The sequence below is a fragment of the Heloderma suspectum genome, chromosome 3 (assembly GCF_057233095.1).
Source record: "Heloderma suspectum isolate Gila_16-S chromosome 3, 16-S_ref, whole genome shotgun sequence".
NCBI classification, from domain to species: Eukaryota; Metazoa; Chordata; class Lepidosauria; order Squamata; family Helodermatidae; genus Heloderma; species Heloderma suspectum.
Genome location: NC_139460.1, coordinates 243,884,538 through 243,898,236, shown reverse-complemented (window position 1 = coordinate 243,898,236; position 13,699 = coordinate 243,884,538). Strand labels below are relative to the sequence as shown.

Below are 13,699 nucleotides of genomic sequence, written 5' to 3'. Positions count from 1 at the left end.
AGGTTTCAATGCCTTTAGGACCACCGAGAACAGTATCTGCGAACTTTCCTCCTCAGTATCATCTTAAGACTCTGGACTATGCAGACAGCCTAAGTACAACATCCAGTCAGCCTCCTCACTCTGCTCCTATTCTCCCTACCTGCACCTGCCAATCTTTTTGCAACATCTTGCCTTATGAAGAGATCTGGTGATGTCAGAAGCGTGCACATTTTTTGTGATTTTTTAGTTGGCCTAATAAAGGTATTATACTATATGGATTTTGGAATTTTTCTTATGGTCAACACTTTTTTCCCTCAGAGACTGGTCAACTTACCTATTTTTTGTCCAGGAACATTAGAGTTTGCTCCAGAAATTCAAAACAAGCTGAAATTTAGTACATAATTGCAGCTTGACCTCCTGAACAACGTACTAAAAATCCCTAACAATCCCACTTGGGTAACATCCACCACTTTAGGAAAATGGCAACCATTATATGAATATGGAAAATGACCATAGCATGGGTTCAGTACCACCTCGGACCATGATTCTGCTGTCTACAACTATGTTTCTGGGGTAAACAGACAGGAAAATTGAAGAAATCATGTTTTAAATACAGGCACTGGGAAAAGGCAGTTTTGGTCAATTGTCACAGCATGGTACCGTTGTAATAGCTAGTAACAGCTATAAACTGAATGTTTTGTTTTGCCTTGTTACAGATTTGAGTAGAGATGGCTGAATCTTGTGTACGTTGTGATGGTAGTCTGCAGAGTGCTTCGACAGCTGTAGTGAAAAAAGGGGTCTGCAAAAAAATTACTGACCATTAGCATGGCAATAGTAACGTATGGCTGTGAGAGCTGGACTATAAGGAAGGCTGAGCGCCGAAGAATTGATGCGTTCGAACTGCGGTGCTGGAGAAGACTCTTACGAGTCCCCTGGACTGCAAGGAGGTCAAATCAGTCAATCCTAAAGGAAATCAAACCCGAGTGCTCATTGGAAGGACAGATACTGAAGCTGAAGCTCAAATATTTGGGTCACCTAATGCGAAAACTCTCTGGAAAAGACCCCGATGCTGGGAAAGACTGAAGGCAAAAGGAGAAGGGGACGGCAGAGGAGGAGATGGCTAGATAGCATCACCGATGCAATGAATATGAACTTGAGTTCACACTCCAGGAGAGAGCGGAGGACAGGAAGGCTTGGTGTGCTATGGTCCGTAGGGTCACGAAGAGTCGGACACGACTTAACGACTGAACAACAACAAGCATGGCAAAGGGAGAGGCCTAGTACAGCAGTCCCCACCCTGACACTCCCTAGAAGTGTTGGACTACAACTCTCCTCATTCCTAACCAGTATACCCCATGGTCAAGGATAGAGAATTTTAGTCCAACACATGTGGAAGGTGTCTGGCTGGGCAAGACTGGCCTAGAAAATAAATTCATAGGACAAATGTGCAAAAGTGTCATAAGGACTATATGCAGCATATACAAACACCTGTTATTCAAAGGTCCAGCATGAAATACTAATTCCCAACATTCTTACATTTGAGCAGTGCTGTGTTTAATTTCAAGACACACTGTGTCCTTTGCCACCAGCCAGTAGCTGTTGACGTTGAGAAAAGGGAATACTCTGATCAAGGATCAGCTGTCAGTATGCTTACCACATTGCAAATGCATGATTCAGTCAAGGAACTTGCAACAAAATGTGACAATTAATACTGCTTTGCCTTTCTCCACAGTTGCGTACGCAACATTCAGAATTGATTGGTTAAACAGACATGGATAAATGTATGTGTGAACACTACAAACATTCCACTCTTCCTTTTGGAAGTTCAGTGGGGTGTCCAAGCACTGACCAGGCTTTCGCCCAGTTCAGATAATCAGTGTGCCCACCCACCCTCCATACACACACTGCAATCAATTGCCCAGAAAAGTGTACAGGGTGACAGCATGTTTGCAATTTGTCGAGGCCTGTGTAGAAGTATCACTGACATGAACGGCACCTTCAGGTGCAACCTATACATGCATGCAGCTACCGTCATCTGCATGATGGCAGCATTCCTTTGAGCTTTGCAAATCACAGCAGCTGGGCACACAGGCCCTGATGTACACACAAGCAGTGCCTCCACACAATCCCACAAGCAATTTCCACAAGTGCCTGAGCCCTGCACTGGCCCTATGAGAGGCAGCAGTAGCTTCCTTTAAAAGAAACTGAAATTTTCATGGCTAAGAGGACTCATCACCATATTAAAATTACCGCTCAAGAAGATGGATGACCACAGTAGACCCTTCTGAAGCTTTGTTAATTCATATTTGCATAGTTTAATACAGATGTACAAAATAATTTTAGAAATAAGCTTTATTAGTTCACAGACTCATTAATGAATCTTCTACATAATTACAAACATCCCATCAGTATATTTGGAAGTCTGCATCCAAATCAGTACTAGACAAAGTAAATGGTAACATTTTCTAGTAGGCATGGAAGTTACTCTGGAGCAGTACTAACAAAGACCTTTGGTTCATAGCTTCACCTTATGTTTACTGATAAAATAAGAGCATTAATCCTTCATTTTTTTCTGTAAGGATTTCAACACATTTAATAACCTATGCATTATGTGAGATGGTCACCCATGTCAAAAGGCTTCATCACTCTAATTCTCGAGGACAATTCACATAGCAGCACAATAGTTCTACTTGCAGAGAGGTGCAAGAGTGAGCCATGCATGTGCACACAGCCCATTTGCAAAACGCTGTGACCCTGGACCCTACATAAATATATCTGTATATGAGAACCTGTCCCACTCAAACTATGACCAAAAAGAAGAGGAAAGCATGGTGGGTAGGGCATACCCCCATAAGATAAATATTTATGGCCCTCAACTCAAGCAACACGTTTTATGTACTGGGGTAGAAGGACAATGCAAGCCTAAAACTTGCCAAACATGCTCAGGGCCTATGTGATTTTTCCCTTAATCTATTAAGAGCACATGAAGGAGGGTAAGCGCATGAACTAGTTTTCAGGGTCAATTTATTTTTTTCCTCTAGGTTATGTTTAATATCCTATTCAATATTTTTTAAAACACTAGCTAGCAACTTCAAGAAGGGAAATCTCAGTATACTACTTTGTGAACAATCTACTAGCAACAATACATCCCAGACTGAATATGCTAGAAAGAAATTATTTTGCTTCCAACAGTAAACGAAATGCATCTTCTTCTCGTGCTGTTAAATGTGCCATGGACTTGAGTGCTGCTTAAATCTACTTGGGGCTACAGCCTATGGGAGAGAGTAAACCCCTGCAAAATATAACAAATTTTCATCACAACAAATATGGAAATAATTCTGTGCTTTTACTACAATCACGGCTGCTGTCACAGGAAATCAGCTTCTGGCTTGAGAAAATAAGATTCTATTACTAACTCATATTGGTCATGACCTTATTTATTTACTTTTGCAAAATACTCCTTTGATCCTTCTGGACTTGGCTTGATCTGCAAAGCAAAAAAAGTTAAAAAGATCAGTACTGAATTATATGTCTAATTTATGACTAATTAATAGATGTTTAAGACAAGGGGATCCAGTGGTTTAGGCTCACAGGGACTAGGACCAGGATTTCTTTATTAGCAGGGACCCCAACATCATCGGCCACCCTGCTCAGGGTTCCCTGTTCCCTCTGAGCTTAGCTGCAATCCTCACAGTAGCCGTGTGTGTATGGGGTAGGGGGATGAATTTCTCAGCAACAGTATAGTTCCTTGCTGTAATGCAAAGCATTTTGGGGTGGCATGGTCTTGAATGGACAATTACAATCCATTAGCTTTATAAAAGACCTGCTCCTGTTGGAGATGAAAACGGCTAGAAATGGTTGGATATGGACCAACACAGCTGCCTGCATTTTTGGATTCCCCTTGGGGGCATGGCTATGACAACTGTCATGATGAGACCTGCAAAATTTACCACTGCAGCACTAAGTGGATATCTGCCACTGGCTAGAACCAGGTCTGCTACACAAAGAGGTGAGACCATACTACAACCATTTCTGTAGAACCCTAGAAGTTTTTTCAGCCATTTAAACATTTCAGTCAGCCCAGAAATGACCCCCTCCCCTATACTGAGGCTGGCCAGCATTTAGATATGCCAGCATTAGGTTCATCAACACACCGTGGGGGCTTCTGGAGTCCAGTTTGCTGGGCAGACTTCTCCATGTGTTTCTACAAACTGGAACGCCTTCACCAAGCGAAGCGTTTCTTCCACGCTGCGACCAACCGGGAGGTCATTGATGCTCAGATGCTTAACGATTCCATTGGGATCGATGATAAAGAGACCCCTGCAAAGAAATAAAGCAGAATATTCAGCTTTCAAGAAATCTGATACACAAAAATATACTTTCCATAGAAGTTGCTTTTCAGTTTTAAATGCATTCCAGTTGCACAAGTGGATCTTCCCCATCGTATCACTTCACTGGATAGCAGCTATAAGGTAGTGGAAACAAATATTTATAACTCTATACATTTAAAATCTATTGGGGTGGGTATAATGCTCATCGTTTTTTGTACTACTGTTTGCTCTTTGAAAGTGGTTGTTTTTATTTATTTGTTTTATTTCTATACCGCCCAATAGCTGAAGCTCTCTGGGTGGTTTTGTACCTGTTCATACTAGTGAACAGATCCAGCTTTGCATGGGTAGGGATAGCCCGTATTTTAATACGGTGAAGCATTCAAGCAAAGTTACACAGCTGTCAGAGTTGGGCACATTGTGCCCTACTTGTCTGAGCGAAGCCACACCCGCTGACGCCACTAGGCACAACCCCTGCCATGATGCACCCTTATAGCCATTGTATTTGCCTAAGGGGGGGCTGCCCCACAGCACAGGGGGAATATAACTCTGCCATATAATTCTGTCCTTTGAAGTATCCCCCCTCCCAAGCTTCAAACTGTATCAACTAGAAAGCTATGTGCAGGTTAGGGATGTTTGCCACCTACTGACTGAAGATGGTACTACAGGCTTCAAACACGCGAACACATTAAAATTAAGTAATGTGTTGTAAAAACCACATAACCCCAAGGTGCACACCCCTAGGATCCCATCAATATGCTTGCTAAGTTTCAGATGTCTAGGTTTCATGGTCTTGGAGTTATGGCACTGACAGACAGATATCCTCTTTTATTATTATATATAGGCTACTTCAGGCTCTTTGAGACTAGCAGGGTATTTTATTTATTTCTAAAATATATTAGTTGCCCTGTAGCTAAAAGCTCCCAGGGCAACATACAATTAAATGCAATAAACAAACACGGCAAGAAATACTACAGATCAGCAAAGGATGCCATCCTTTACATTTATATTGCCAAAGAGTAAAGTAGAAGGCAGATACCTGAAAAAGACCTCAAGTGACTGACATTAGCCAAGGAATCTTTCTGGATTCTACCTCTTACCACACATCATACCACGCATATATCTTGCCTCTGATAATGGACTGTATGCAATACAATCCTGGCTGAGGATTCAAGCAAAATATTTTCAAGGTTTTAGTCTGCGCGTGCACTCTCTCTCTCGCACGCGCGCTCACACACACCTGAAACCCATAGACCCAGTTCTCACATAACAACTAATTAGGGTTAAACAACCATACTTAATCTGGGCTGTGAACGAGTTTGTGAGCTGCCTCCCATGCTCACCACTACCACTGTGCATCCGTGTTCGTGTGTTGCTGGGTTAAAACTCTCAGCTGTTTCCCCCTCAACACCCAGAGTTCCAAGTTTGCACGTCACAACGAACAACCCAGGAACAGGGCATTCCTAGGTCGTTTAGCAAAGTGGATGCAGAGTGGAAGGAGGCAGGAGGAAGCACACTTGCTCGCTCCGGCATGGGCCCAACTACCTATGGGTTGTTTAACCCATAGTTAATTCTTACATGCGAACTGGGTCATGGTCAGCAGGCTCAGGCTCACATGGTGTAACTTTCCTGGACTTTTACCATCTTACGAAGGGAAAAAGTTTGAATATACCCTATGGAAGAAGTATCCTACATATACAAGTAATGGACAGATTAGGTTAGAGCATCGTGAGAACCCGCTAGTAGCATAATCCAATGCAGCCTTTCTTTAAATTATGCGAAAAAGTAGAGCTTGCACATAGACCAATGCCCCTCCAAGCTTAACAGATTTAAGAAACTCATGTTGTTCAACAAGCCTCAGAAAGATTTCGCCTTACTACAGTCCAGCCACAGAAACATTGAAGGTAGTTATGAAAGCGATCTCTCACCTTAATGCAAGACCAGGCCCTTCCAAGAGTACACCATAATCTCGGGAGATCTGTTTTGTTAAGTCTGATAGAAGTGGAATATTCATATGGCCCAAGCCACCGCTCTAATGAAAAAGAGAAAGGGAGTTGCAGCCTTCTTCAACTGGGAACTGACCCATATCAAAACCTTCGGGTTTTTTAATAAAAAGATTCTGTGAACCTTAATGCATATAAACGCTGAAAAATACATTTTATGGGTTGGAAAGGGGGGAATCAATTGTGAATGGAAAACAAATTTTCATGGTATGTTGCATTGTGTCATCATTTTATTAATACATGTTTAAGTTAAAAAAAATTAAAACCGGAGAGGGAGAAAAGCAAGGAGTATAAGATCAACCAACATTACACCCCACTAGTGCCTGAGTTCTAAGATGGTTTTTATATAATTTACAGTGCAATCCTATAGATGTCTACTCAGAAGCAAGTCCTACTGAATTCAATAGGACCTGTTCCCAGGTAAATGTGTATAGGATTGCAGCGTTAGTTTAACAAAGTCATCATTCTTGAATCTATATGAGACCAATCTCCACATGGTCAAACTCACTTCTATAGAACAGCAAGTATATAAAACATGTACAGTAGCTTCCAAATCCTTATGGAGAAAATAAAAACGAGCAGAAGCGATAAAAAGTGTCCTTTTCTTCATACAAAGCAGAAACCATACATTTTGACATTGCTGTTGTTTTTGCCTTCCTACTGCATATATTGAAAACCACCTTTAAGTCCTTCCAGCAACTTTTAAGTTGTCACTCAGTTACTTTCAGCCAATGAACGAATTTCAATGCTCTATGGAGGTGAGCTTTTAATCAACAGAGGGACTATTACGGGAGACAGATGTGACAGCTTATACAATTAATTATGCATGGTGTCCAGAAAGGGGGGGGAAAGAGAGAGAGAGAGAGAGTTCCCCCCCACCCCCGCTCACATAATACTAGAATTTTGGGTAATCCAATGAAACGGATTGGCTGTGGAGGCAAGGCAGGCAAAAAGAGTTTGTTCACACAATGCATAATTAAATCGTAGAATTTGCTGCCACGAGGTGTGGTGATGGACACTAGTTTAAAAGATGGTTTTAAAAAGGGATAAGACAAGTTCATGAAGGACACAGCTATCCACTGCTATTACATGGAACCTCCAATCCACAGTGGCATGATGCCACTGAATTCCAATGGCTGGGGAGCAATTGGGTGTTAGAAGGCTATTGACTTCAGGCTCTGCTTTTAGGCTTCCTGGAAATATCTAGCTGGCCAGTGTTGGAAACAGGACACTGAGCCTTTGGTCCAATCTCAGCAAAGAACCTCAATGGCCTTGTAGGACCCTTCCAACCCTACTATTCTATGATACTCTGCTATGATTCTTATGGGTTTAGAGGAAGGGGTGATAAGCACAAAGACTTATGTTGCTTAATAAGTAAAATAAATATAAATTATCTACACCAACCTTCCTCAGCCTGGTGCCCTCCAAACGTTTTGGACTTCACCTCCCATTTGGACTTCAACCCCCATCCCCAGCCAACATAACCGATGGTCAGGAATACTAGGAGTCATACTCCAAAACATCTGAAGGGAACCAGGTTGGGAAAAGCTGATCTACATTATGCCATCCTACTCTTTTGATATAAAGGGAATAGATCCAGTTAAAAGCAATATTGTTGAGATCTGGCGTGTGATCATTCCATTGCAACTTTCTATTACTGTAACATAAAAATAAATTGGTAGGAATTGAAAGGTGTTTAGTGATTCAAATACACCAATTGGATAGGTAAGGTTTCAGCCATTTGGTTTTGTACCTTAAGGCTGCAATCTTGCTACTCATTATGCATATGTAAATATATAAGCCTGCTTTTGCACTGCAGTCCTAGTTATTAGTATAGGTGGATGCATCTAGTGAATTCCACAACATCTCCAGAGCCAGGAAGATAAATAACCTATCCTTGAAACAAGGCTGATGAGTTTCATTAGTGTTCAGCAACCATCCAGGGTCTATCTCTGGACGACCTTGAGTGATCACTAGCACTTCAGTTTTGCAAACACTTTTGCTCATGCATAAATTTATCCACATGAGTACACTGACTTCAAGGCTATCAGACATGTAAGCAAAGTGAAACCACTGATAAATGCATGCAGTCATCTGGTCTGATCCAGTTCTCATTTATATTAAAGAAATAAAGAATCTTTCTGCATGACAGCCAAGTGTTCTAGAACATGAGGTGGGACCAGTACCCTGAAAACATGCAAGTTCTGCTGTTGCACAGAACTATGTCAAAAGCAACAGTTGGTAGGACAGAGCCATACAACAGGATTTGATTTCTGCTAGGGAAATATTCATAGATCCCTGTCGTAGGAAGACATCAGGAAGGGGGTGAAAGAAAGAAAGAGAGAAAGCATGGTCCAACTGGTTCAAGCCTTTCAAATTCTTCCAGGGTAGAAATGTAAACAACGTAAAAATATGAAGTGCTACAACTCCCAGCATTCCCCAGCCAGCTATGCTGGCTGGGGAATGCTGGGAATTGTAGTCCCCCCCCCATTTAAACGTGCATAGCATTGTGCCCTTAAAAGATTTCTAGGGCGCCTCCAGGCCTTTGGCTTTAAATGCAGCCTAGAAATATTTTAAACAAATATACAAACAAAAACATGCTTATATCCAGATCTGATGTTAACAGTTATGCAAGATAAATTTAGTATTTATATTAAAAAAACTGATTAAAATAAAAACAAATTGATTTTTTAATTTTATTTTTTACATCATCCATTTTTATCCACCCCGAGTAACAAAAAAGTTTGTGTCAAGTAAGCTAGCCCATTTACTTTCTGTCAGGCAAATTCACTAGTACCTGTGGACCCCTTCTTCACAGGGAACTGAACATGCTAATCCCCCATCTTTCCAGCAGGAGCTCTAATAAAGGAAGAAGAGGTGCAATTAATGAGAAGAAAGAAAGTCCTGTTTGTACCTTACGTGGGGTATTTATCCAGGCCAGGTGACAAAAGTGAGAATCCACCGATACAGCAACAACCTCACAATTCACATCATGGAATTCGTTGGCTTTGTCGCTGAAAGCAACAATTTCTGTAGGGCATACGAAAGTGCTAGTGGAAAGAAATACAACCAGAATGTAAAGGAAGAACCAGCCAGCCCACTTTTAAGAATGTGCACTTTTCCACTGTAAGTTTGGACAGAGAAGAGAAAAATAAATATTTGCTCATCTTGTTAAAAAAAAAAAGTGTATAAATCCTCTGGGTCACAGACTTTTAGTTCAAAGGACAACGCTCAGAAGAATAATGCCATTTTCCGGGAAAATACATTGAGAAATTGAGCACCAAAACTGGAACTCTACTTTAGAGGTTCTTGTAGGTAGATTTATCAGATTCTTATCTAGACAACTCAATTTCATATTCCTAAGGAACCCAAGAAGATCTGGTGATGAGCTGCAGGCTGCCCTCCTTATGGTGCTGCTGGGATCCACCCACACTCTCTCTCCACCCTCAGTCCCTCCAGAGCTTGTCTTCATTATTATTATCGTTTTAGAAGACAGGCTACAGCACTGCTGTAAGGAGGAGAAAGGTGCTGGTCTCCCTCTAACAGGATCGTAAGGCTGCCAGAACTGCGTATGTTAGACTTTGGTAATCCTACATCCTCAAGACTTGGTTGAAGTTACAATACATGACCTTTATGAATACATTCATATATAGTGAACTCTGCAGAGCACTAGTCTAACCTGAGGGTTATATGGACATTGATCATACCCTGTAGCAGGTTAAGCAAGTTAGACACAGAGCAACGTCCACATTGATGCAACTGGGTATTTAAAACTGTGAATGATCATCCAAGACGTTTTGGATGCCCACAGAGTAAAGTGCTAAAAGCAAATGCATATTTTTGTCGACACAATCCTTTTTCTCCTTCAACTCTGTAGTGGTGAAAGTTACCGACACTCTGGTGCTCTACAATAACCCAACACTGTATGGGAAAGTATTGCTTCCACCTTGGCCTGAAATACTTGAATGGAATTAAGGTCTTTCCTCTTATTTTAGGCAGAAAGGTTCTGCATAGCCTTTTTTAACAATCCACCTGCTTGTTCCATCCTCTGTTACTTGAACATGCCACTACTAAGTAGCTACACAAACTCTTCTTTTTGTTACTATCCAATCTTTTTAAACACACACAGAGACACCCAAGCCTCAACAAGGCATGGATAAGACTGCCCCGAGTCCAATTTTTATCACTTACACCCACTATATGAAGATAAGCAGAATGCAAGAGAAAGGGAGTTAACTAAGGGGTTCCTTTATCTCCGGAAAATGTTTGCCATCCAAGTCTATTTAAGAGATACAACATATAACAGTTACTTACAAATCCAAAGGATAGAAGAAGAGAACCAGATATTTTCCTTTAAAATCATCTAAGCTCAGGTCTTTGAAATCCCCATCAACCACAGCTGTACCCTTAAAATAGGGAGCATGTTGAGTGACAGCAGGAACAAACCTTGAAGAACCTAGAAAAAATTCAATATAGCATGCGATACATGTATAGTAAGAAACGGGCTAGAAACAACACAAGCCCTATGCAGGCATTACACCCTCACACAGAGAGTGAGAATGTCTGCCCTCCAACTCCTGGTCATGTATGTCCCCATCGCCCTCCACACACTTGGAGGTCTACAGCCGGGCGCCTGCGTACTCATGTGGGCTCCCTGCACAATTTAGAATCCTGCAAGACTGGAGTTCTAAATCACACACACGCAGAGCAGGCTTCCTGCTGCAGTCAGCGGGAACCCGTCAGCACAGCCCCGTTCTCTCCCTCATGCTGTCAGAACTGAACGCCTGAATAGGGCTCAAGTGTTGCTGTGTGGAATGCTCCTGTTCAGGGTTCCAGCCAGTCAGCCATGCTTTCTTCCAGGATACTCCATTCCATCCCACCTCCATCGAGTCAGCATTGTGCCCACTGAGCATGCTCAGTCTGCAGAGGTGCAATTTTTGCTACATAAAGATCCACACTTGGAGAATGAGTTTGCTATTAGTATATAGGATGTCTATTTCTCTGGAAGCCATTTTTGTTCTGACACACTAGTATACACAATAAGAATATGGAATGGGGAGCCCTCTCACAGACTGAGCCTTTCCCCTCCACCCCCAATCCCTAATAAGATAGCTCAGCTCCCCACTGCTGTGCACAAGCCAGGACCCAGGAAAATGGGAATGCGTGGCTAGGACACATAAGGATGCAACCCTAACAAAGCCTCTGTGGCTGTTGACACAAGGGTATGTATGTGCATTAAAGAGCCCTCTGCCTGTGTTCTGGCTCATGTGAAAGTGAGTCAGTGGGTGCAGCCAATGTCTATTCCTCTGCCTTGTTAAATTCAATATATATATATAAGCCTTCCCCAACCCTGTGACCTCCAGATGTGTTGGACTACAACTCCCATAACTCCTAGGCTGCATGGATCCACACGAATCCTTATGTAGCAAAAGTCCCAACGGTTACTATTTACTAGTACAGCCCCTATTTTATCCCTGGTTAGCCTTTTGAGAAGATCTGGAGTATCCCTCTGAAGTTTGTGAATGCAAATTGCTAGAACTGTCATCTTGCAGCCCTCTTCCTTATCCTGGTCTCCAGAAGTTAGCACTCTGCCATGCCTGATGGGCGAGGTGCATCTTGTCTGTAGTGAACACACACATGCCACACAAGACAACCACACAAGGCACAGCCTGTCATTTCACACACTGCAGCACCTGATCTTTGTGCTGAGCTGCTGGTAACACCTTTTTTTTTTTTTAACCTCTTTTTTACCCAACAGACAATCATTGGAGGCCCAATTCGATTGCAGACTGGGTGCAATCCTATGTAAGTTTAGACAAAAAGAAGTCCTACAGCTCCCAGCGTTCATTGCTGAGATTGTAGGAATATTTTTTTGTCTGAACCTGCACAGGACTGCACCCTGAATCGCACACGGAGGACGTGGAGAGGGGTGTTCAAGTAGGGATCGCTGGGGTTAGAAGGAGACGAGAACGTGCCTGTTCTCATCCGTGGAACACTGGTGAGGGTCGGGAGTGAATGCAAACGAGCCCCTTCACCCATCACATGGTGTAGCCCCCTCCAACCAAATACGCTACACTTACTAGTACTAAAGCGGAGCCGAGGAAAAGGTGGCGTAGCGTCCGCCGCACACTTCCGTCCGCCTGCAGCCGCCGACGCCGAAATACACCTTCCGGCAGCCGCGCACGCCTTCCAGGTCCAGCCCGCCTGGGAAGAAGCAGACGAGGGGAATCGATAAGGGCAGTGGGGCGGCAGTATTGCAGCACGCCCCGTGGGAAGACGGGGCCAAAGGGTACTATCCAGTGTTAATCCTTCGTGGAGTAGACCCATTAAATGAAAGGGGCGTACATTAATGGTGACTAACTTAAGCCTCATTCATTTCAATGGGTCGACTCTATGTAGGACTAACACTGGATACTATCGAAAGATCTAGCCAGAAGGGGTCGTACGAAACGCACCAGCAAAAAGAGAAGCGCGGCCAGCAGAGCACTTTGCAACCACGTGGAGCTTCCCAAATTTGGAGAGGAGTAAGATCCAGTCTCTCCACCCCGCTCCGAATTCCCTAACGCACACATCTGCGTCGAGGCGAGGCTCCGCAAGGATCTGGATAATTGGGGCTGGGGTGGAAATGGGTCGGCTCCGTTTTAATAAAAGGCATTACGCTTAAACACACGCGCAATGCTGCCCGCCCGCCTGGCCTTCGAGTTGGGACGGGCTGTAAACTGAATCCATTTTACTGAAAGCGAGTTCAGACCGCCCGCCCGCCAGAAGAACGAGCTTATCCTGCGGAACGAGGTGAGGCGGGGGGGAATTCTCTAGTTAAAAGAGACGGCTAGTCCTCAACAAGCCGCCTTTTAGAGGGAATCAGCCGTGCAGACTGACTGGATCACGCTTGCAGAAGAAAGAGTTGGAGGGAGTGAAAGGAAAGCACGATCGGGCCTTTGCTCGGTAACGGGAAAACCAAGCGGTTGCAACCCACGGGCAGAGGACAAGCACGAAGCCGTCCCGGCTAGGCAGGGCAACGCCAGCCCGTTGAGAAGGGCCGCTTCCCCCGGACTGCTGAGCTGCGGCGGAACACACGGAGCTCGCACTTACCGAGGGCTTCAGTAACCTTCCAAGCGCCCCAGCAACAGCAGCCATTTTCTGCTCCAAAGCGTGAATGAAGAGGGTGGGACCTGCCCGATACTCGGCACATGGAGAGGCCGGGGCGGGGCCACGAAATCTCGTAGCCCAGAGCTGCAGGGTTTGGGGACGGACACATCCGATACGACAAATGTGGGGGTTTCGTCTAATAAATAAAGGAAGGGCCCAGCAAGAGTTTGAAATGGGCACATTTTGTTCAGTGGAACCAGGACTGCAGCCTAATGTGGTTATCTATCCTGTTAGGAAGCA

The 13,699-nt window shown here is 43.6% G+C and overlaps 1 protein-coding gene across 1 annotated transcript; it reads right to left on the bottom strand.

Annotated features, from left to right (window-relative positions):
* Positions 1 to 2,313: 2,313 nt before the first annotated feature.
* Positions 2,314 to 13,474, bottom strand: PRDX3 (peroxiredoxin 3). Its single transcript, XM_084846102.1, has 7 exons — positions 13,403 to 13,474; positions 12,391 to 12,514; positions 10,625 to 10,766; positions 9,225 to 9,360; positions 6,236 to 6,339; positions 4,134 to 4,299; positions 2,314 to 3,466 (listed from the first exon to the last, which is right to left on the bottom strand). Exons 1-7 carry the CDS (start codon positions 13,445 to 13,447, stop codon positions 3,413 to 3,415), a joined length of 771 nt encoding a protein of 256 aa, XP_084702228.1. The 5' UTR covers positions 13,448 to 13,474; the 3' UTR covers positions 2,314 to 3,412.
* Between the last annotated feature and the right edge of the window lie 225 nt (positions 13,475 to 13,699).